Raw genomic sequence first — 25,576 nt, 5'->3', positions numbered from 1 at the left:
CCAGTTTCTGCCTCCTTTTCGCCGCCCTGAAGCATCTCGTGGCCGCCTTGCCTGTGCCAAGCACCCCGGCAACCGGGATACCACTTTTTACCTCAACCGCGAAAGAAGGGGTAACATCCTTTTAACTGGAAAAAATCCACGGCTGGTTTCTTCCCTGGTAGTGCAACAACCTCCAGCTTTCCTCCACGACGAGATCTTCTCCTCCTCTGGACGACGCCGCGACTTGCACCCACTACCAGGAACAACTGCCACCGCTGGAGGATCCTTTCCATTTAAAAAGGTACCGTGTTCCGCCCGGCTTCCCTTGCCACCGATTGTACGGGGTAGATTTAACCCTCGGCTCTCGACCCTGGGTAGGCCTGGGACACCCTAACTCAACTTTACTTAACTGAGAAAACCCTTTTCGACTCACCTGTAAAGACTTGTGACATTGTGTGATCTTGGGCATCTTTTCGCCTGGCTTTCCCTAGGGTGGGCCTGGCAACCGAATTTCCTTGCTCCTCAATAGACTGCCTTGCTAAACTTACTGTGAACCTCTGAAAAGTGTTTTTCCTTGCTGTTTTCATTATTTCTGCCTTTTCCCTCCCTTTTTAACTAACTTGTTGGAGTGCCATCTAACGTTAAGCGCTCACCTCTGTTTGGAAATAAGTGGTGTTAACCTAGACTTGTCCAACAAATAACTAGGGATGTACATATAAGTAATAGTGACTGTGTTTTGACTTACTTACCTTTTCTGTGCTAGTGTAATTTATGAGTGTGTCTTTTAAATAAATAATTATATACTTTGACACCTAGCTCTGGTCAGTGTTTGCTTGAACTACTGTGCCTCTGTACCTATTATGTATGCTCTGTATACTGCCTAACTCTTCTTGAGGGAAGTCTGACTGCTCAGCCACAGCTACCAGGTAAATCTGGGTGGTACAGACTGCTACCAAGTGGGTTTACTGCCAAACACCTGTAGCCTTAAATCTTTTGCAGTGGTTCCAGAGGGAACTGCACAGGTTTCTGTCTAACAGTGATGAATTGCACTCTCTTTTCATAGGAGGTCAAACAAATGTGTAGGTCACCTTCCACATCTTCACATTACATGCACGAAAAATACATCCATGTTAGCTTGTCAGCGATGCAGGGCACAGTTTAGTGGCACTATATGATCCGTATCCAGCAGTGCTGGTGTGTCCAAGGAAACAGCGGTTGTCAAACAGGCGTGTATGCCATGAGATAGGGATTCCAAATCCAGGGTGGACTGGACTAGTGGGCTGGTGGAAAGACAGAGCTTTTCTTCGCGATGAACTCTATGCGTGGCGTCAAAGTGAATGTTAATCATCCTCACCAGTGGCAGAGACTCCCAGATCAGATCTCTATACCCCCTTTTTATAAAGACAGACTGGAGAGGCATCTGCAGATTCTCTGCTTTAATTGACAGAACTCCATATTCCACCACGCGAGGCTCTGGCATCTGGGGCTGCAGGAAATCCATGCCCCGAGCATTCTTTACTCGAATGCAGAGGTAGAAAGGGCTTCACCAGGATTCCAATTTATCATCCTGCTCATCTGTAAACTAATTGAAAAGCCAGTTAAGTTAGCTCATCGGGTTAAGCGCTTGCTGCCGAGATCTGTGTACGATCTGCAGGTCACATGTTTGAATCCTGGCAAGTCCAACTGAGCCTTTCATGCTTACAAGGTTGTTAAATGAGTACCAGCTTCAGTTGGATAACTCTACATAAAAAAAGTCTATGGTAGCACTTTGGTGAAAGCACCATACAAGTAACAAATTATTATCTGGAGAGTGTTGCAGTGACAATGAACATGGGGGTCCTACGCCTGAGGGGGTGAGGGGTTATCTAATGTATAACACCCCATAGCAGTTGGGTCTGTGTTGGTGCTGAAGATGGAGGAGGCTGAACTGGAGGTGGGAGGAGTGGAAGTAGTAACTGGAATAAGTGGAGACAGACTGCAACAGTGTGGGAGCCAGAATCTGTGGTCCCAAAGGGGGCTTGTCGGCTAGCAGAAGCAATGGGCCTTGTGTACCACCTCAAGTGCAATATCCATATAGAGCAAGTGCATAGGTAGGACCATCATAAAGGTCGGAAACTTGGAAAAAACACCTTGCCTCAAAGCTACCTGCCCTGAGGATGGAGTGGGCACTTGTGGAAGGGACCGTGGACATGGGTGTGGGCTACCCATCATATTCAGGCAGCTGGTATGTCAAGAAAAAGTGAGGGGTGACACCAGCTTCTTAGATACCGAAAGACCATGCCCTGAACAGGATTGTAAATTCCATAGTGCTTCTTCCCCTGTTGTGTTGGATATTTATGTTCCATAGTTATGCCAAGCTCTCAGTAGGGTCCCATATCCATGTCAAACTTCCACTGCTTTCCGGGGAAGGGGGTTGGGGTGGGGGTGGGGGAGCCGGGGGTCATATTTGGGACTTACTGCTCTGTGGACGGCATATGGGCCAATATGGGAACGGCTCAGATTCTCTTCCTCTTGAGATTTGAAAGCAAGGCCATGCCTGCTGGAGAGCGAAGTGCAAGACTTGCAAGGAGTTGGTGATTGAGTGGCAGAGGGTGTCAGGTCTTCTGGCCAGTAACTCGTAGATGCAATGATGCCTCCTAGTACAGTGTCACCTTGTGTTCTCTATGCTACCAATTAAGTGTTGGGAGTCAGGTAGACTTTGATCATGAGCCGATTTTAGACCACAAATGTGGTCACTCAGTAAGCCTCCCAGTTAGAGGTATAGCACTTCAGTCCCTACAGGGACCTCAAGCGCAGACTCCATCAGGTAGACATGCCGAGAACATGTTCGATGAGTTAGGACCTTGAGGGTCCCCAAAACAACCCTAGTTATTAAGCTTATACTGTACCACAGGGTGAGCCCTGGTGTTAGCCTCAACAGGCACCCAAGTACAGACCCCGGTGAAAATTACTACATAGAAAAAAGTAGAGTCCAAGGGGTTGTGGTTGAAATGAAACACTATAAAGGGTTTAATTCCCCTCCAAGAAAAATTATTAAACTTAGCTGATCTCACAAGTGTATTCATGAGAGAAATATAATTTTGTGAGAAGCATCCAGAGAAAAACCAAGCACATGATAGACCAGAGGGGCGCAAATAGACCATGCCGCCAGGAAAGAACTGAAAAACTTGGTTTAGCATCTGTATGAGTATTGACCTAAGAAATCAGAAGTCATTCAAAACTCAATCTCCTGGAGGCTGTTTTTGAATTGGTGAATATCAGCTTAAAATGGCATGTGGGTGTAGAACTGTGCGAATCTGTATACTGTGTAAGGGACCTGCATCATGGGTCTAAGATCTCCGATTGATTCCAGGCAGTGGTTCAACATGGGAAGGAGAATTGAAGCCTCAAGCAACTGATTGAAATTCACCCAATTGAAGTAATGGACGACAACTGGTTAAAAAGGAAAAGCATGAACCAGTTGAACACATGTCCCTCCATGCCCATTAATTGATACACAGTATCAAGCAGCATTACATGGCCATTTGTGTCCAATGCAGCCGAGAGATCCAGCAAGTCCAGGAAACTGAATCGTGCACACAATATACATCATCCACAATCTGCAATGTCGTCATCTACGCGCTGCAGTCATGGCACAAGCTAAACTCGCAGAGGCGAGGAGTTGAATGTCAAAGATAAAACAGTTGAGCTGTACTGACATGTTCTCATGAAGTTGCCCAAGTAAAGGCAAAACAAGAAGCTATGTCTGATCTTCAGTTAATAAGCAAAAATAATCCGAAGTACAGAGTTGTTAATTAATACAGTTGAGCAAGCCAACTAGAGACTACGGAAGTAGGAACATTATCTCTAGCATAACAAGTAGGACACAAAGAGAGAAGAATAAGTTACTTACCAACTGGTAACTTTCTTTCAAGTGGATGTTCCTCCAACGTATTCTACACCTTTGACATGTAATGTCCACAGCTGTGTACTTCCGAAACTTTTTCGACAGAGGACGTCCTGCGTCAATGGCGTTGTGTTGATGTCCCTCGAAGGCCTCCGTCGAGGGTGACGTCACCGGATGTTATAAATAGGATGCACAGCGCCCGTAGCCTCAGTTTATGTTTTCTCCTCCATAACGTGTGGCACCAATCCAATGCCTGCTGGACTGTACATAGCCTTGCGGAAACATAAGCTGCAATTGCATAGGAAATTCTCCAGAGGGGCAGGCTGGGATGGCTTTGTGAAATACGTTGGAGGAACATCCAATCGAAAGAACGTTACCAGTTGGTAAGTAACTTGTTCTTCAAATGGATTGTGTCCTCCAACGTATTCCACATCTTTGACAGACTCCCAAAGCAATACCAGAAAATGGAGGAGGGAAAATAATTTAGAGTTCCCAATCAGATGGCGGAATAAAGAACCGCCTTAGCAAAGGCAATATCTCGACCATGGATCGTATCCAGGGAATAATGTCTAACAAAGGTGTGGATAGAAGCCCATGTGGCTGCATCACAAATATTCCTAATAGGAACTCCCCGTTGTAGGTCTGTGGAAGTAGCCACGCCCCTATTGGAATGAGCTCAAAACCCTTCAGGGGGGTCCTTACCCGCCAATCGGTAACATTCAGTAATAGTGAGGATAATCCACTTGGACAAGGTCCGTTTGTTAACAGCCTGGCCCAATCGGTGTCCAGAATATCCCACAAAGAGTTGATCGTACACTCTGACCCTGGACATTCTAGAAATATAAAAGCTCAGAGCCCTCCTAGGATCCAACCTATGGAAACGTCCTCTTCCTTACCAGGATGAGGAGGAGGATAGAAAGAAGGAAGAACCACTTTCTGGCTCAAATGAAATTCAGAAACTACCTTAGGTAGAAAGGAAGGACGTACCATCAGTACAACCCTGTCCTTGTGGAACACAGTAAAGGGTGGTTTAGATGAAAGTGCCTACAATTCACACACTCTGTGAGCAGAAGTAACCGCAACCAAGAACACTGTCTTGAAGGACAATAATCTCAAAGGACAAGAGTGCAAAGTTTCAAATGGAGCACCCATTAGAAATTTCAAAACCAAATTCAAATCCCAAACCGGCACCTGGAAACGGGATGGCGGGAACACATTAGTCAGTCCTCTGTTGTCCTCTGCACCAGACACAAAACTTACGCCACAGGCAACGGTCCAGGGATTTTGGCGCTGGCCTTCTGATCGAAAGCAACCCCTCCATCACATTATCCGGGAAGTCCTAATCCTCATTTGTCAACCTTTCAGATATCAAGCGTGAAGGTTGAGAGTCCGGACCTCTGGATGGAGAACCTGACCCCCCTCTCGTGAGAGCAGATCCTCTCGGTAGGGAAGACGGCGTGGAGGGCAGATGTACATTTCTAGAAGGTCCGGGTACCACGCTCTCCTGACCCAATCCAGAGCAATGAGGATCATGTGGGATCCAAACCTCCGAAACCTTTGTAACACTTGAGGAATGACAGGGACTGGATGAAACGCGTACAGCAGTGGGAATGACCAATCCACTACGAATGCGTCTACCAAGGCTCCTCTCGGAGGAAATTCCCTTGAGCAAAACCTCTCGCACTGCCGGTTGGCACTGGTGGCAAAGAGATCCACTTGTGGGGTTTCCGAAAGGGCAAAGATCTCCAGAAGGACTTCCTGAGCCAACTCCCACTCGTGAGAGATCGTGCTCTGCCTGCTCAGAGCGTCCACCGCTGCATTTTCATCTACGGCCACATTAACTGCCAAGAGCAAAATTCCCTGCTGGATGGCCCAGAACCAGAGCTGCACTGCCTCTCTGCACAACGGGAGTGACCATACACCCCCTTTTTTGTTGAGGTAATACATGGCCACTGTGTTGTCCGTCATGACCAGGACACTCTTCCCCCGCACAGACGGCAGAAAAGTCTTCAGGGCTAGCCTGATGGCCCTAAGATTTAACAGGTTGATGTGGAGTCTGGACTCCGACGGAGACCAAAGACCACTGGCGGTCAAGTCATCTTTATTTAGTTTATTTATTGCATTTGTTACATGCCCAGACCCTTAGGTATCACGGCGAGGTTACAGACAGCTTATAAGATTCTTTTACAAAGGTTACAGACAGCTTATAAAGTAATTATACAGTGTTACATTTACAGTTAGAAGAACAGTTGGGCAGATGGTACTTGAGATTAGTATAATTACAGATTTAACAACAGTAAAGAGACTGAACGCAGGGTAGTTCTAGGTGGGGTCCTGCGAGGTACAAGAAAACATGATTCAGGCCCTGATGAACAGCCAATGGTTAACACATCTAATATACAGCGGTAGACAAGGGTAGAGGGTGTGTATTTGCAATGGGAGGTGGGGTGGAGGGCCTAGAGGCCCAGTTGATCAGTATTTGTTAAACAACCACGTCTTCAGTGATGTTTTAAAAATCGCAATGCTACTTTCATTTTCGATTGAGTGTTAGGGCGACCCATCCTGTGAGGGAAGCATCCGTCACTACAGTCACCTCTGGCCAAGGTGGCCAAAATGACTCCCCTTTTATCAGTTTCCCTTTGTTGGCCCACCACAGAAGATCCTGGGAGACCGAGAGTGGAATCTGAACGGGATCCAACATCTTGCCTGAGAACTGCGACCACTGAATCTTGAGGACCCATTGCAGGGATCTCATCCTCAATCTGGCCTCTGGCACCAGAAAAATACAGGAAGCATGAGGCAGAGCAACCTTAAGCATTCGAAAGCCGGGTGACTCTGGGCATCTTGAAACTTGTCCACCATCTGCACAATGTGATGAGCCCTCACCTTGGGAGGCGAGCACTTCCCCCAAGGACGTGTCCAACACAGCTCCGATGTACTGGAACTGTTGGGAAGGTGTCAGATGCGACTTCTTGAAATTGAGGCAGAAGCCCAGCCTGTGGAGGGAGCGGCACGTGAGACCGAGGTGATCCAATGCTTGCTCGGGAGAACACGCATGGATCAGCCAGTCGTCAAGGTAGGGGTAGACGTGAATCCCCCCTCGCCTGAGATACGCTGCCACCACCACCATTAGCTTGGTGAAGACCCTTGGACGGAGGTCAATCCGAATGGCAGGACCCGAAGCTGAAAGTGTGATACGCCAGCCGCAAACCTCAGGTACTTTCTGTGCTTGGGATGAATCGGCACATGAAAGTGAGCATCCTGTAGGTCCAGAGACACCAACCAATCCTGAAGTTGAAGGGCCTGGAGGACTTGAGAAAAAGTGACCATCTTGAACTTGTCCTTCCTGAGAAGTTTGTTAAACCAACTAAAGTCCAGGATGGGCCTCAATCCCCTGCCTTTCTTTGGGATCAAAAAATAAGGGGAATACCATGCTTTCTGCTACAGGCACCAGTTCTATAGCACCAGTTCTATAGCACCTTTCTCTAGCAGGGTCAAGATTTTCTGCACAAAGAGCTGATCCGGAAGCTTCAAAGAGATTCCCGGTAGATTGTCGTGAGGCCGCTTTAGGAAGGGAAGGCGGGTAGCCGTGGACAATTGTATCGAGCACCCACGCCTCCGAAGTAATGGCTTGCCACTCTTCGAGATGATGCTGAGACAGTCTGCCCCCAACTGGCGAACCAGGGGACATTGCCTCATGACTATTTTGGAGCAGCTGCGGCAGCACCTGAAGGCAAAGAGGCAGCTGCCTGAGCGGCTTTGGCACCTCTATTTCCCCGACCACCACGGGTACTTTTATGTTGACCCCTTTGACTGGCGGCCCCTCTCGTTCTACCAAAGGAGAAATAGTAACGAAAAGAACCCTAAGACAAAAAGGCGGAGGTTGACGCACAGCTGCGCTCAAAGATTTAGCAGCAGCTTTTGAAGTCTGCAACCTCTCAAGACTCTCATCAGCCTTGCTGCCAAACAAATGTGCACCATCAAAGGGCATGTTCAGAAGACGGCTTTGCACATCCGGAGCAAAACCCAACTCCCGCAACCACGCAAATCTGCGTATAACGGTGCTCGCAGCCATGGACCGGCTAACACTGTCGGCCGTGCCAAAACCAGACTGAAGGGATTCACACATGGCATCCTTGGCATCTTGTACGAGAGTAAGGAACCCATCCCTTTCTTCCCCTTCAGGAATATGCTCAGCCGCTAGAGAAACAATTCCACAGAGTGTGTGAAAACCTTGCCAAGGCACAAGTGGAGTTGGCAGACTTCAACGCCATACTCCCCGCAGAAAACACCTTGTGTGCCCAACCGTCGAAGCGTTTGTCGTTCCTATCAGGAGGGATGCTAGGGTACGCCGACTGCCTCGAGGTGGCCGTAGCTGCCTGAACCACCAAACTCTCAGGAGTGGGGTGAGACGAAAGGTAGCTGGGGTCGCTACCGGAAGGGCGGTATTTTTTGGTTAACGATTTGTTGACAAACCGGAAGAGATTCCGGTGACTGCCAAGTAGTTGCCACCCTTTTCTGTAATGTGAGATGAAAAGGTAACACCAGGTCAGAGGACGGACCTTGATATAAAATGTCTGTTAGATCATCTTGCAGAAAATCTTCAGGACTGAACCAGCCCAGATACTCTGTGACCCTAGCCATGAGCCTCCTGTAAGACAACTCAGCATGAGCCCCAGGCTCAGGCCTACCCAATTCCACTTCCGCAGAAGTGTCCAAACCACTGGCATCATGAAGAGTTTGCCTCAACTCATCCAATTGACTGTCTCCAGAAAAGACAGGAGCCACATCAGGCTCAACAAGGTCCATATCAAAGTCTGACCTTTTCTCCTCCTCATATATGTCATCCAGAGGGAGGGAAAAGCCGTGCCTCGGGACAGAAGGAGGTCTGGAGTCCACCACAGGCCTCACAGGCTTATAAGGAGCCTTCCTTGGAGGATCCACAGTATCAGGGATCTCCAACAGTAAATTTTGGGCACAAAACCCCAAAGGCGTAGAGGGCGCTGAAGGCTTCGGTGTCGAAAGCGCTGCTGGCTTCAGCGTCAACAATGGCGCCAAAGGCTGCAAAGTAGGCAAAGCTTTGACGTCGTTCGACGCTGACTTTTAGCCCTAACCCGGTTTCTGAGGACTCGCTGGAGACGAGGACCGAGACCGGGAAGCACGTCTCTTGCAACTATCCTGACCCTTGTCTAAACGGGACCTCGAAGGTTCCCGATGAGAGATGCGTCGAGGACTCGAGCCCGAAGACGTGCAAAACCGTTCCTTGCCGGCTTCATCAGAAGGCACGGACGGAACTGTGCCCTGCGATTGAAAAATCGCTAACATCTGCTCTCGAAAGGCAGCCCATTCCTCCAGAGTCGAGGACTTTGTCGGGAAAGCCACTTTGCTCGCGGCTCCATCCTCCAAGGACGACGGGGAAGGCAACAGCGATTCCTAGAATGCCGAGACGAGGAGGACGAATGGTGGGAACCACACCAGGACCAAGAACCCTGGGACTCCTCCCGACGCAGAGAGTCACCCCTCGAATCGTCGGTAGATATCCCCTTGGACTTCAATTTACAGGACTTACTGGGTTTAGAACCCCTACATACCTGAAGCTTCCTTTACGCTCCCGCAAGGCCTTAGCAGTCAGCGACTGGCATTTGGAACAGTCATCGGTGTCGCGACTCTCACCCATGCACCACAAATGCGATGCGGGTCGGTAATTGTCATTTTCGACTTGCAGTCCCGGCAAGTCTTGAAGCCAGACCGCAGAGTCGGAGGCGTTGAAGAAGAAGACATTCACAAGGAATATACGAGGTGCGCCGAGTCTCTGAAGCAAACACGTTTGCGGAAAAAAGGTAACAGGCTACGGGCGCCGTGCATCCCTTTTATAACATCCGGTGACGTTGCCCTCGAAGGAGGCCTTCAAGGGACATCAACCCGACACCATCGACGCAGGACGCCCTCTGCCAAAAAGTTCTCTGAAGTACACAGCTCTGGACATTACATGTGAACAATGTGGAATACGTTGGAAGACACAATCCATTTGAATGTAGGAGATATCAGAGGACGTCAATGAGTTGTAAAACAACAACCAAGTGTTTTGAAATGAGAGGACAAGAACAAGTAGAGAGGGAATGCTACCGCTTCTGAGAGAAATATCTTGTAAGTAAACAACAAAAAGCAGGTATTTATTCAAAGAGCTGGACTGCAAGGGTTATTGTTTTTTCTGACCACAGAAAAAAGGATGGTTGAAGACATTCGATCATGATAATCAGAAGCTTTCGCTTACAATAGAACCCCTAGAGTTGAGCAGAGAAGCTTTTACATTTGTATGATTAGCTGAACAATTTTTATGAACCAAGATGCAGTGGCTTTAATAGGATTACTTTTTGAGGGAATATGAAAAAGCTGGCCAGACACTACCAGATGTTTGATATTCGTAAAATTAAATATTTTACTAAATGAAACATTTAGGGACTAATCCAAGGTAAGATTTGAATAGGCAGTAGAAACACTGCTACCAAACCACATACCAGTGATCCAGGCATATTTAACTCCTAATTTCAGAATTTAAGAGCCTATAAATAATCTCTTCTTAACATATTAAGAATAACACACATACATATCATAATAAAAAGCCCTGTACAAAAATAGAAAATTCCATCTAATTGGCAAACATTAATGGAGGTGAATTGGGATGCGACTACACCTCAATCTTCTAAAGTCCAAAGGGCCAACAGGAAAAGCATACAAAGTTACAAATTCCTTACAGAATCAATCCTACATATCGAAATGCATGTTTCAACCCAATTCACATGTCGTACAACGGTGGGGGTCTCCATCAGGACGCTATTCCAAACTTCTGTTTAATGCAAATTATCTTTGCTGAAGATGTGTAATACTCAAATTCATCGATTGCAATAATTCCAATTTATTTGTGCATACTTTACATCTCTCGACTGAGGTGCAACAGACATCTCTGGTGTCCATTTCAACTCTTATTTGGTGCAATTTACATTCATTTATGCGAGGACTGACACATCTGGACAGTCTCTCCAGATTGGCACATTTAAACAATGTACAAACAGAACCTTCACATTAAAGAGTGTGTCCCTGCGGCAGGTTACATCTGTACTGGCATCATAATGCTAAATTGCTTAAGGCCTCTGGATTGTGTGCATGGAGCAGGGAGAAGGCATGCTAGCAACCGTCAGTAGTCTGTGATTGGGAAAGTGGTGAAAAGGCAGAAAGCAGAGACTCGAGCGAGCATTCTAGCGTGCATTCATCTGCTTCTCCTGTGCATCTGGTTGAAATTGGGACTTCCACTAGGTGGTGTGACTACTCTGCAAGCTGCTTTACCTAATGCTGCTACATATGAAGGAGATCCTTCAAGCTTTTTAGCAGGTCAAGTTTTGTGCCGTATTTATAAACCACAAATTCAATGGAATAGCAAAAGTGACACATTGTCTGCTCTGTCAACATTTGACATAGAAGTGAGCACATTGCTGGAGGAAACATCAGTGATGAGAAGAAAAGCTTTCCCACTAGAATGTGTTGGAGAATTAAAAACTGGGATATATTTATTTTATTATTTTTTATTTATTGCATTTGTTACTCGCCCAAACCCTTAGGTACCACGGCGATGTTACAGACAGCTTAGTTAAAACATTTCTTGGAAATTGCCAGTCGGGCGCAGTGCATGTGAATACAAAATAATCATACATGAAAACTTTAAATGCAGGGCTTAAATACAGTGATATTTCCTGAAGCATGGAAGAGGCTTTTAGTCTTGGTTTATTTATTGGAATGTTTGTTCATCGCTAACCCTACACAGAGAGTCCGAGTACCTTACAAGGTTCAAAGGTTGGAAAGGTGGGAGGTGAAACAGAAGTTAAGAAATGTTTTCAGGATACAAAAATTAGAATTAAATGTGTTTGAGTGGAAGGATCAGAGGTCAAATGAGATGGATAGCTGCAGGAAATTGTGCAATTTCTGAAGAAATCCTCACTAAGAATTAAACATATAACATAAAACGCTGTGTAAACAGTTGAGGTCACACTGTGGCGCAGTGCTATACTCCCAGGTGCCCAGGACTGTTTGCCCTTCGTGTGCTCCATGTCTGTATCAAGTTTATGATGTCAAAATAAAGTCAGAGCTGGATACTAAGTTGATTGTATTGTATTGCAACATGGGTTGTGAGGGGGCAGAGGGGCATTGCCTGCCATCAGTAGCTACTGTTCAGAGCTTTTCAATTCTGCCATGTCATTGCCTTAGACGCTTCTCCAGTCATGTTATTTCCTTGTATTCGGAACTTTAAAATCTGTGTTGCTAATAGAAAACGTAGAGCTGCAAGTACAAGAATAAATCAGCAATGGCAAAGCCAACAGTTTTGGCTTGTGGATAGGTATTAGATTATGTAAGGGTGCAGAAGGAGGACTGGACACACAGGTGGCATGTTTGGGGCTAAAGACTTATTAGGTAGTAAAGCAAGAGAAACTATCTTTCCCTATTCCTAAGGGGGGTTTCCTTGCCTCGACTAAAGATCTAAAGTGACTGGCAGGATATCTCAAAGTAAAAGTGTCCACTGTCCTGTGTCAAGGAAACCCCACTTCTGGCTCTTACACTAGAACCTAAACAATAAAGTAGTGGTGTTCAGATTCCAGGAGAACACCTCCCTTCTCCTGGGTTATGGTATAAGCCTCCATAATATGTTTCCTTGGTGGGCCAGGAGAATGTCTCCCTTCTCCTGGACGGTCAGTCTCAAACAGCATGGGGAATGACTCCCTTCCCTAGGTCACAAAGTTCCTAAACAATATTAACCCCTTAAGTGCCAACAGCGAGGTATCTCGTCCTTGGGATTACCTCCCTCTTGCCAAGGACGAGATAGCTCATCCATGGCACTTAAGGGGTTAATGAAAGAGAAAACATTAGAAGGTATTGAATGGCGAAATACCAAAATCAGCAAAAATGTCCTTGGCACTGGGGAGGGGAAACCCATGGCAGTTAAAGGTTAAGCAATGTTCACTTTCTCAGTGGGTCAGGAGAAGGTCTTCCTTCTCCTGGTATAGTCTCAAAGAGACCCTGTTGGACATTCCTCCTGGTCGACATTACCAGGAGAACGACTCCCTTCTCCTGGTATTTGCAAAACAATCTCTTACAACCAGGGGGAATAACCCCCTTCCCCTGGTTTTCTCCTCATTAAGTTTCCCACGTACAATACCCAGTTCTGAATGTTATGAGGGTCCACGGCCATGCTTTCTCTCTTCTTCTTTGGTCTAGCTCAACTTGGTTCAATTATTTGCCACGTACTGCCACGAGGAAGATGACTTGTATGACTCTCTTGGATTGGGCCCCCGACCCTGCTTTCTCTCCTCCTTTGGTTTGGCCAACTGTTCACTTCCATGGTGCCAGTGGGCTTATGTCTGCCACTGGGGATAGGGGCATCCCCTCTGGGGTTTCTCATACGCTGGGTGGGGTTGTCTGATGCCTCTCTGCTGGTTAGTGGGTTTAATCCTGTCACTGGAGCGAGTTTCGTGACATTTACAACTCTGGTACTTCTCCCCTGCCCAGTGTCGGCAGAGAGACTGAGGGGCAATTGTTCTTGCCTGCACGTTTTCTCTCCCACGCCCCCTTGGTTCGCCCATGCTTCCCCTTACCTCGTTTGGGGTGGTAGCATGTCGCTAGGACTTCTGGGGACAGCGGAGGAATGGCATGGCTCCCCCAGCGCCTGGCTCCCTCCGGCAATCTGGGACGATCTTCCCACCAACAGCCTCGGCTTGCTTGGCATTCGGTTTTTTCCATGCGCGAGACTGCTCCTGTGTGCCCACAGAAGACTCGCCGGCATCTTCCCGATCCTCTCTCCCTAGGTCACGGGATACAATTCCTTCTCTATTTTTATACTTTGTTGCCTTTTGTAAAAATCAGTGTCCTTTGTTGGATTCCCCTGGGTAACCCTTGGATCATTAGCAGACCTTCTCATCTTAGTACAGACATGGTTAGTACTCCAGATGTTATTCTTTGTCTCAGTAATTTTCAGGACCTTGAGGTAGTCTACTCCACAACAGTATATAGGTTTACGGTCTAAAGAGAGGTCAGCGGAATGGAGGGAGGTTAGAGTATGTGGGGGTGTTATGTGCTCAATAGAGCTGTACCCTTGATGGTTGCCCATCTCCCTATGGAGCAGGGGGATGGCGAGGGGGGCTGGTGGTGGGGGAGGAACCCTTGCCATGTGATTAGCCCTCACTATACCAACCCCAGGGGGACTAACCGGTAGCAGTCTCTCCTCCATGGCCTCATGTGAAAGAGCTCCCCCTTGGCGAGAAGTGATGACGCCCAGTGATTCATCACAAATAGCATTTGCTAGGCAGAAACATCATATGCCCAGGTACTCGTGCCATTTTCTAGCTGTTGCCATTTTATGGCCAGGTAGTTCCATTATGGCAGTGTCTGGGTAATGCTCATCTCCGGTCTACACAAATGTTAATACATTACAGGACATTGCAGGATACAGAAAATCAGATGCAAAGTCATTGCTATCTTCTATACCTATTCACTGTTAAAAAGCAAGAAAGGCAGAGCCCGAAGTTTACAACCAATTGACTGGGTGCTATTACACCGTCACCTACCTACTGCTTGTTCCTTAGCACAATGCCACCTCACTTCTGACAAGGCTTTAGCAAACAATTCAAACACATCAATCAGCCAAAATTAGCCACACACCTTGCCTCACACAGCAGAACAGTCAAACACTGCCATTAAATGTGCTTTGTTAGATTACAGGCATGACATCCAGTTAGAGGCAGCAGTGCACAACCTTATTTCACTACGAGCTAGGAGATCACAACTGTGGCGGCTTAGTGCTTTAAACATATGAGTAACATAAAACATAATGGTCTGTTATGGCTTTACTATAATCAGTAATATCAATGACCTATTCTGATCCCATTGTCCTTTTCTCATTTGAGAGATAGCTGTGGGCTATGCACCCAATGCTCTGCTGATGATGGGTTCAAATCCTGGCCTGCTAAGCCTTTCATTCACCCAGATGTTAACAAAAATGTGTTTAATTCAATTGGGAAGCGATCAGAACAATTATATAAGCTCCTAGAGACATTTGTTTGTGCTATGTAAAAGGTAATGGATTATCAATAGGTCTTTAATTTATAAATTGTCCATGATTATCAACATGAACACAGAGAATGTATAAGTATCAAAATCATTCCAAACTTTTGACCTCTAAGGCCAAAAAAATGCACAACTTTAAAGAAAATACAGCCAACATGTGAAATCACTGTGTATGAAACAATAAGAGTCTTCCACTACTCAGATATAAAACTGATGATAATCAGGTGATCATTTGTGATCTTCCTGCAAAGTGCTTCAGAAATGTGCTCAATCAATGCAGCAATTGGGGATATTTTCACTCGTTGTCACTCCACAATCACCATCTGCTACTTGGCTTCATTAAGAAACACAATGCCAGTCCACCCTGATCACTTTATCAATCACAAAAAGGCTGGCAAGAGAACCTGCACATACTGTATTGTTCTAGAACTATAGAAATCTGATTTACTTACCCCCAGGATTGGCCAATGTGACGATCCTTCAGATGGTGTCACGTCACCCAAGGAGTGAACCCCTTTCCATGAGGCTAGGGAGGGGAGTCCATTAACCAATAACCCCCTAGGCGTGGTAACATGTGGAAGGACCTAATGGATAGGGACTCTTCTCCTGGAGATAAGGATGCGATTGGGAGGCACAGCCCCTGTAAACCCCAACCATGTAGGCTGACGATAACGCCTAAATCTTATTGACTCCTCCAAAACGATGTTATTGTGAAATATCGTACCCTCCCGATGACAGTTACTGAGACTAAAAAAGCTCTAGAATAGTATCATTGAGTAGGACGAAAGCTAGTGCAGCTGATGTCAACTTGACCGACGTTATGCTGGGGCTGTCCCCCCCCCTTTAAACTAAACAGCAAAGATGGACAGTCTTCTTCGTAATCCTCTGACCCCTCCGGCAGTGGCCCATGCAGTTCTGGCAAGCTGAAAGCTGTGACACATCCAGAAGAAGAACCCGACAACCAAGGAGGCCACATCGAAGCCTGGAAAGCTGACACAGGGCTTCGAGAGACTGCAACAAGGCTTGTCTCCAAAGCTGAAGAGAGGAGTAGCAGGACACCAGAGAAGCACCTTTGCGAGCCGGTTGGGTACCGGTGTGATAAACTTGCAGAGACTCAGAGGTGGAGGCACTACCTGTAGTGGGTGGACCATTTGGTCTGACAACCAAGCCAAGACCGCCTACCGTAGCCTGCAGCATAGCTGTCTATGCGACTATGAGGAGAGAGCAAGACACTGTAGTGGCAGTGTAATCTGTCACAGCGGGACAGAGGGGTCCAACAGCTATGCTCAGGTGGTCCACAATAAGGTGGAGGTGAGACATGGAGGACTACTAAAGGAAGAAGATGGAGTAGGAAGAGTGGGTCCGTGACCCATGGCAAAACCGGTGAATAGTTCCCTGGGAGAAGGTAATGGGAACACGCAGAAGTCTGAGAGGGGGTCCGGAATTTACGAGACTGTAAACCATAAAGAGATAGAGAAAGATGTAAACCATTTTGTGATACTGTTCCCAGGCCAGCTCCATAAAAGTGTGGTGCTGGAGAGTCGACAGACTCCAGGAACAGCTTTGTCGGGCGAGTGGGGCAAAACAAGTAAAGTGCAGAAACTTCAGATTGTAGATATTTCCCTAAGGGAGTTACAAATGCTACTAAGAACTGTGATTGACATTGAGGAAATCGCTAGGAGAAGGGAGTCCTTCTCCTATCCCCACAAAAACTTTGTTTAGTTATTTGATTTTTTGTTGGGTTTCGGAGAACCCACAATTTTTTGGGAGCTTTTGCTTTGAACAACCTGTGGCGTTTGGGCACTTTAGATCCAGGAGAAGGGAGTCATTTTCCTGGATAACAAACAGCAGCTGGACTTCATATTGTTTTGTTGTAGTGACAAGGATAGAATAGGAGCCATTTTGATCAGGACGTGCCGTTTTGTTTTGACGCGCAGACTTCCTGACGAGCACTCGAGTTTCCTTAGTTTTGATAGGGAAATCCCATTAGAGTTAGGGATAGGTAGGTTTGTTTTTTCATTTAATAAAAGTCTATAGCAACCACTATGGTACCACTAGGTCAGTGTCATTACTTGTCGCCACAACACCTTTCCCTGTCCAATCGCTTACCTTCATTCCAGTTGATGTGTCAGGGGAGGGTGTGGGAAGCTACATAAGAGCTTTAAACCCTGCCCCCTCCCTTTCCACACGGCCCTGCCACGTTCTGAGTAGCGGCAACTCAATGGCCCATAGTGAAGTTTTGTTCCCTGTTGTCATGGGCTACCTTTAGGCCTCTTTTCTTTATTAATAATAATCCCTGAAGGAGAATGGATTGGTACTCTTATGCACAGGCTGCACTCTTCTACAGGATACCACGCCAGCTCGCTGGCTTCAGGCAGCATCCCTCTCACCCGCCTTCCCTGAAGCAACGCTCCCCATCAGGGACACCCCCGCCCACCTCCTCCTATTCGGTCATGCATCTGGTGGCACAGCAGACTCAGATGTATCGGTGGGCACTGCCAGTCCTCCGCGGGAGCCCCCGCAGCTGCTCCTTGCTGCAGCCATACCTCGGTCTTTAAAGGTAAGGAGGGACAGGGACTCCAGCTGGCATAATATCGCTATTCATGAGCACACATCACGTTTACTAAGCTCCTACTACTGGATCCTTTCGTGATGACAAATGACAAATGACAGGAATGTTTTGTCGTGATGACAAATGACAGGAATGTTTTGTAAGAATTGGATTTTTAATGCGCCATAAAACGGATGCTTTTGGTGAACAGTTCATATATCCATTATTTAAAGCGGACATTGCGTAGGGTTAGTTAACTAGGTTTTATTTTACGTTAAACATTTCTGATGGTCAGTTCTTTGTGGCTTAGCACTGGTCGTATGCACCATTGACGGATATTGAGCATTACAAGTAATCAACGTAATCCTTTTTATTTAAAGCCTAGCATTTGAACAAACGATGCCAAGGTCATCACAGTCAACTGGGTTGTATATGTTACTGGCCAAGATGCCATTTCACAGACTATTGGATCAATGCAAGATGAAAACAACAGGCGTTCAGTGCAAGGAACAGATGTAAAATCAAATGGCTGAAGGTACACCTGGTCAAGACCTTTTTTATGACACCAGTAGTACGGTTTACAGCTGCCATTAACTCTGACAGATGTTTAGAAATAGCATTGGCAGGCCAATGTTTGAGGTTTCTGCTAGATAGAGTTCGCTGAAAGAGATCCTTGGAGGATGCGTTTTGAGTGGGGAGGGTCAGGTAGTGGGTGGGAAAGGCCATAGGGATTAGCATGGCCAATCAAAGGGAGGGTAAATAACTAAACACCAACAGTCATTGTGTCCTTCCTCATATGTCACCTCCCTCCTAGCAATACTTCAAAGCAATAGTTTCGGCTTATAGGTAGTGTCAAGTGCCACCTTTTTGCCAGAATTAACTAGCTTTACTCAAGTGCAATAGTTTCGGCTGGTGGTGCTTGGTTGCCGAAAGTAAAACCAGTATTGCATTAGCTACTCAAACATAATGCAGGATAACAGCAGAGGTCCTATTGGCTTGAATATAATCCTAATCTAAGGGGAAAGAGACCTGGAGTCTAAGTATTGTGTTGCATAAACCTTGAAAATGAGCAGACAAGATGCGCCTTGTGATCCTCATTTTTAAAAAGAAGCATTTAGCTTTGAATTAATGTAAGAGCAAAGTCCAAGCTGGTGACTAAGAAGTGTTGGTAGTGTGGTAGAATGCATGGACCTTGGAAAAGTAGGAGAGAAAGTTTAGCCATTTGTGGTTGTTCTCAACTGGTCAGGGCATATGGCATTAAAAGCGAGGGAGAAGAGTGAAGTTGAGGTATTTCAGGTCACCATCAGCCGAGCAGCATTGACAGAAATCTAGGTTGGAATTACAGGGCACAACCCCCACACCCTCTAGTAAATCAGCTCCCTAGTTGGAGTACTAGTTGCATAGATCTAAGTAACCTGATGGTCACAGCATTCTAGTTCAAATAGGTAGCACAGTGGGTAGTTCACTCACTGCAGATAAAAGATCTGTTTTCGATCAAGAGAAATAGTCTGAACTACTTGGAGCATTTTCAAATGTTCTCGAATGCACGCTTGCTTGAAGTCAATTTCCCTACACAATAATAACACATACAATGGAAATCGGACAAAAACGCAACTTTAACTTCACTAACAAAACATTGGCACAGTGTGTTAATTATATATAATTGAAAAACATTTTCAGTAAAGGAATTTCATGACTGGCTTGAAAGTTCACTGAAACAGCGACGTGAAAAAGGGGGGCAATCAGTGCTGCACTCCTTACTGGCCCCTTTGCATTAGCTGGGACTGAAGAAAGTGGGTGTGGAAGAGTGATAGCAACTATACTGACGTTTCTTTGTTGTGTTGTGGACTTGAATTACGAACAGAGCTTAACCAGTATGAAAGTAACTGACAAACCACAGTTATTTGCATCGCCAATTGCAATGCAAAACTGATTGATTTGTGTCTTGTAGAAATTGTAGGAATCTCATATCTTTGCAGCACTACCCATTTTACTCCCCTCCACCCCCCACCCCCAAAAACAATTCCTGGCATCCCTTGCTTTGACCCAAAACTATTTCTATAAACTATACACAAAGAATGGCAACCAACCACAAACTAAAACCATGCTGCACCATCATATACACTGTCCAGCGTCCTGCTCAGTGTTTTTTCTTGCAATATGGCTATGTGATGTACTGCTAGCCAACCAGCTTTATAAGGAACATTCCGCTCAATACTGCATATTGTCTCCAATGTTTGAAGAGTTTCCTTACCACAAAATAAGAACAAAAGAAATACCCTCAAGAAGAGTTCAGCTAAATGGGCAAGGCAAGTCAACTACAATGTCCAAGTGTCAAACTAGACAACAAAGTGGTCAAAGAGAAAGAAGGCAGATATGAATAATGAGCAAGATTTAAGTTTCTTACCTGATACTATTGTTCTCCAGCATGGCTCTAGAATGGATTCACATTCTCATTTCCAGTCGTCAGGCAGGGAATCCTTGGTAAAAGAAAAAACAGTTTCATTTTCACTTAAAAACTGTATTCCTCCTCTAAACCAACCCCTGTCCTCCTGGTCATAATGCCCCCGTTCAATTGCAGTCCTCTCCCTAAGCCCCTCCTCTGGCAGCCAACTTTCAGATTTGGTAAGCACGTAAAGGGAAGTATGACCAAGAAGAGCCACAGAGGGGCCGGAGGGAGGGTTCGCATGTGAACCCATGCCAGACTAATGATGGGCCAGACCCATGATGGAGAACAATAGTTACAGGTAAGTAACATAAACGTTCTCCAGCATGGGGTCTGGCATGGATTCACATGCTCAAGAATATCAAATACATAGCAGTACAACATTACACAGCCACAGCAGGTGGCAAGGCTACACAGAAGCAATTCATTCTTACCTTCAGAACAATCTCACCTGAAACGAACAGATTATGCAGCACTGCTTGGCCGACTCTGAACTCCTCCCTGGAGTCTCTGTCGACGCAGTAAAACTTTGTGAAGGTGTGTGCATGGACCTCCACGTAGCAGCCCTGCAAATTTCCAGCAGGGGCACACCAGACAGGAACGCCGTTGTTTCAGCAATCGTTCTGATGGAGAGTGCTCTCAGACGGCCGGGCAGCGGTCGGTTCGCCAACCGATGACAGTGCGTGATGCAGCCAGATAGCCACCTTGAAATGGAAGCCTTGGACAAGGCCTTCCCATGGTTCACACGACCAAAGTTCACAAACAGTTGTGAAGTCTTCCAGAAACAATTTGTGCATACCACGTAGAACTTCAGGGCACAAGCAAAGTCCAGCGAGTGCAAGGCCCTTTCTGCCAGAGAAGAAGGTTTCAGGAAAAAAAGGTAACACCAAAGGCTTGTTGAGGTGGAATTCCGACGGAACCTTCAGCATGAAAGAGGGGTGCGTACACAGCACCACCCTCAATGTGTGTAAAGTCGGATACAGTTGCTTACAGCATAGGGCCTGGATCTCATCTACCCTCCTGGCAGAGGTGATGGCCACAAGGTAAGCAGTTTTCCATGAGAGAAACTTGAGTGGGGTCTGATGCAAAGGCTTGAAGGTCCCCCCACCCCCATGAGCCTTGTCAGAATCACATTGAGTTCCCACGCCGGGAGCCTTCACCAGCGGGAAAGATCTTTCCTTTGAGAAACTCCTTGACAAGTCGGTGGGACCAAAGTGAAGATCTTCCTGTTGACCTGGTGTAGCGGGAGATGGCCACCAGAGGTATCTTGATGGAGGCGTGCATCAGTCCAGCCTTGGCCAAGGATAGCAAGTACAGAAGGATCTGTGGGGCTGTGATCCTCAGAGGGGTAATCGTCTGGCACCACGTAGCGAAATGCTTACACTTGGGACTGTAGCACTTCGGTCGACAATGCCTTGGCAGGGACCTCCCTGCAATCCGCTGCCAACTCATACCCTCCAAACTCTAGGGCTGCAGGAGCCAAGCCTTCAGATTCAGCGATCCTGGGTCGTGATGAAGGATCACGCTGCCTTCTCCGGTCAGACGCTACCTCCACTTTCTGGGAGAGAGCGATTGCCTCCATCTTCCCATCTTCTTATTGTCGGGTAGGAATTCCAGAATAGGCCCCAGCTTGTCCCTCAACTACTTGTCGTACCTGGCTAGGATTGCCAGTGCATTGGCCGCCTTGATAGTAGACGCCGCAGTGTGAATCACCTTCTTTCCCATGGTCGTCCATCCTCTTCCCCTCACTGTCCGGAGGGACCGAAGACAACGAGGATGGGTTAGCCGACCGTTTCCTCGTGGCCACCGATACCACCGAATCTGGCGATGGCGGAGACTTCAGGCACTTGGGTGCAGAGTCTGGCACCCGATATTTCTTCTCTACCCTTTCCCATTAGGCTGGAGCGGTGCAAGGGTTCTTCCTGAGGGTCAGGCCCTCTTCCCAAACGTTGTCCAGAAGGGGCACCGCCATGATCATCTTCCTTTTGGCCTCGTAACTCTGGTACAAGAAGCCCTTCTAAGTTTTCTGAGGCACTAGCTGGAGATCATGGAGTGGAACGATCCCACCTCATCCGGTCGGGACACCCTATGTGGAGCATCCACATTTGGAGATTCGCCGTCCGCTGCAACGATATCTTTGTCGTCATGCCCGTATCCGTCCCCGTGCCCGTGTCTGCTGGGGGAGAAGGGAACCCACGTGGTGGCAGAGGTTGAAATGGGGGCGTCGGATGACACTTCCTCTTCTTCGCAGGAGGCTGATCGGGAACCTGGGGGACCACGGGTTCTGGAGCCGGAGACATCCTAATCTGGATCTCTGACACCAAGGTGTGCAGGGTCGACAGAATATCCAAGGAAATGTCCCTGGGCCGAGAACACAGAACAGGAAAACTAGGCCCTGCGCCATCGTCGCCCTCCTCTTCAACGTCCTCGTGGACTGTGTGTAAGGACTCCTGGTCTTCGTTGTCCGTGGACGAGATCTCCATGGCTTGGGTGACGGGCTGCTTTGGGGCCTCCTCGCCCCCACCCCTTTCCCACCTTAAGGGTCTTGAACTGGGGCCTGAGCCGGCTCCCCTCTTCTGGCGTGCCAGCAGACTTTGCCAAAGTCACTGCAGCGTTGTCACGCCTTGGGCTTAAGGACATCTTCTGAGCTGCGGGGCTACCTTTGCAGGATCAGCACCCTTGGCTGTCGTGGCAGTAGCAGTCGTTGACGCCGTCTAGGTCAGCGTGTGCCGGTTGAGCCTGTTTGGGCTGTTCGACCGTCTTCTCAGTCCACTGCTCCTCTGATTTCTCATAGTTTAGCTGGGGAAGATTTCCTCTTCGAAGAGGTGCTTGATTGTCGGCTACTAATGGAGGTGGAAGGTGATGTTGATTGCACCCTATCCACCTTGGGACCCGCTTCCGCGGTGAACCCGGTGGACTTGTACTTGCGGTTCTTGGCCATATCTTGGGCCCCTACAGATGAGGCAACCTCAAAGGACTTAGGAGACCGCTCCTCGGAACAGCTGGTCATGGGTGAGGCATGTACCTGCTGGGAGCACGGGTCAGAGGCCTTGGCTTTAAGCCATGCCACCAGTCTATTGTGCCTGTCTGTCATCTTCTTGGAGAATCTGCATATCTCACACTCCACCTCTTTGTGGTCCGGGTGCAGGCAGTAGAGGCATTTAAGGTGCTTGTACTCCACGAACAGATTCCACAGCCAGCATTTGGTGCAGGGCATGAAGAGGGACCTTCCCTCCTCCTCTGTCATGGTCGGAGGGCGCAAAGTAGGCCTGATGCCCTTCTAGATTCTTTGACGATATTTGCCCTTGTGGTGCATGGACCTTCACAGACAATGGGTCCCCGCTGTCGGCAGGAGAATCAAAGAGCACACAGGCTTCTTTGAAACAAAAACAGAACTTTTTCCATCAAAAACACGAGAAATCGTACAAATAGCTCGGACAGCAAACTCAAGGACTCCCAACACTGAAGCATGCGTTAAAAATCTGAAGAGGGCTGCCAGAGGAGGCACTGGGAGAGGACTGTCATTGGATGGGGGCAGTATGACCCCAGAGGACAGTGATTGGTTTAGAGGAGAAATACAGTTTTTAAGTGAAAAAGAAACTTTTTTCTTTTACAGAGGATCCCCAGCCAGAATACGGGGAATGAGCATGTGAATCCATGCCAGACCCCATGCTGGAGAAGCACTATTGGAGCTTACACAAGGCAAAGGACTCGATTCTCGAGCAACGTCAGGCAGGAGCTGACCCTGGGCAAGCTGAAAGTATGGGAACATGAAACCACTGAGTAAAGAATGTTCCAATATTCTGTATATCGAAATGATCAGAGCGCCTAAGAAACTCATTCAACAACATACTCGATGTACAGCATTAAGAGGATCATCAATCATTAAAGGGAAAAAACGAGTGTTCTTCCTTATGCTGCCACCCCCCTACTTCACTCGCATGGGGTGTACAGCAGCTGTAGCCGAATTAGAGGGTGCATATTCGGAAACTTGACAATAGCTTGTTTTGACGAACTACTACTGGCAGTTATGGCGCAGCAGTAAAAAGCTTGTGTATGCAGTAGCGGATGAAAAGTTTGGCACGTGAAAGAATCATTAAGACTAACTTGATGTTTTAACTATGCTGTGGAGAATGATGAATTTTAAAATTAAGGTTTACCTTGCATTTGGTAACAAAGATTTCAATGGTTTTAGTCATGTAAAATAAAATGGTGATTAAGTATGGTAGTTTGTTCATACATTTGTAAAAGACTGTTAGTCATGTACATTTTACAAATAGTAACAATAACACGTTTTACGGATAGACAAACCTTCCCCAAATGTCTTACCAGTGATAGTACTTGAATCGTGGTCGCCAGTTAGGAGTCCTGAGAAGTGTCTGTACAGCACAAGCCAGGTTAACAAACAGGTAACACATTAGAAAAAACCTGCAAAAGCAAAATACAAATTAAAGCCAGATGCGTAGTAATCCATTCCAGGTCTGCCTGCCTGTCAGAAAAATGAAGCATGCAGATCCCACCTTATTAAAAAGATGCGCAACATAAGTAACATTTTATTTTTTCCAAATGTGAACGTTGTAAATGTGGACAGAGTTCAGCATTTTGACCTCGGCTTTAGTAAGACATGGAAACAAAAAACATTAAGAGCCGGCATGAAAAAACGTTTACACGCATGGCAGCCGAAAGACAAGAGGTGGAAAACAGCCTCCCGCACACATTCCCCCTTGCCAATGTGTGCATCAGACAATGGCTCCTGCAAAAGGTTAGACTACATTTGAGAGGTCATTTGTAAAATCCGTGCCCTTTGCCCCTAGTTTGCTCCCTATGCACAAAGCTGAAGGGTTCACATTGGACACACTGTAGAGTCAGTGAGTTGAGGAGTACAGTTGCTGTGTACTACTTTAAGCCAGTGAGCAAAAAGTGATGCCATGTGGACTTTCTTCAATTATGTCGGTTTTCAACATCATGTATGCATGGAGGGCAAAATATATTATCTGGCTCATTTCGATGGGGGCAATAATACCAGTGGCAGATTGAATTCAGGTTATCCTGGTTCCCAAACTTTTTACCATCTCAACAGCAACCGATCTTACAATCAATCACCATGGATTTCGCCTTTATAGCTTTCAGTGTCATTTACTGCCAACTTCAGCATGAGATGACAGTTCTAAAGGCTGCTCTCAGTGCATACACTCGAGCTTTCAGCTATCAGGGCTGTCGATGGCCAAGTCTCGTTTCACTTAAGTCTCTTGCCTTCGAGGACCCGACGTGTTCAAACAACAAAAAAAAAATTCCTTTAGCAAATGAAAAGTTTGTTTCCAATGTTCGCTGGGTGATGGGGTCACCCCTTGGTCACCCTCTTCTGGGTGCTGACACTTCTCAATTGTTTATCACAGCTTCACGTAGGGTGATGGCTTCACCCCCTTGGTCCCCCTCTTCTGGGTGCTGGCCCTTCTTGTATTGTATTCCACAAATCTTAATGTCTTTTTAAACAGTTTCAAAAACACTGTTTCTTGGGACTTTAGACTTTGGCCCTCTTGGGATTTGCTACCCTAGTTTTCTTCTTACTGCGGGATTCACTTCCTTTTCTTTCACTTAGTTTGTA

The 25,576-nt window shown here is 46.8% G+C and overlaps 1 protein-coding gene across 4 annotated transcripts in view; it reads right to left on the bottom strand.

Moving 5' to 3' along the window:
- The window catches only part of SLC12A4 (solute carrier family 12 member 4), a 1,569,223-nt gene that overhangs the window by 416,072 nt on the left and 1,127,575 nt on the right, over positions 1-25,576 (bottom strand). For all 4 annotated transcript variants that reach the window (XM_069639659.1, XM_069639652.1, XM_069639655.1 and 1 more), the window contains exon 14: positions 24,301-24,399. In XM_069639659.1, coding sequence (XP_069495760.1) covers positions 24,301-24,399 — 99 coding nt within the window. The remainder of the gene's footprint in view (positions 1-24,300; positions 24,400-25,576) is intronic.

This window comes from Ambystoma mexicanum, chromosome 1q (assembly GCF_040938575.1).
Source record: "Ambystoma mexicanum isolate Mex_15411 chromosome 1q, UKY_AmexF1_1, whole genome shotgun sequence".
NCBI lineage: Eukaryota > Metazoa > Chordata > Amphibia > Caudata > Ambystomatidae > Ambystoma > Ambystoma mexicanum.
Note: the sequence above shows the minus strand (reverse complement) of the source record. Positions and strands in the feature narration are given on the sequence as shown.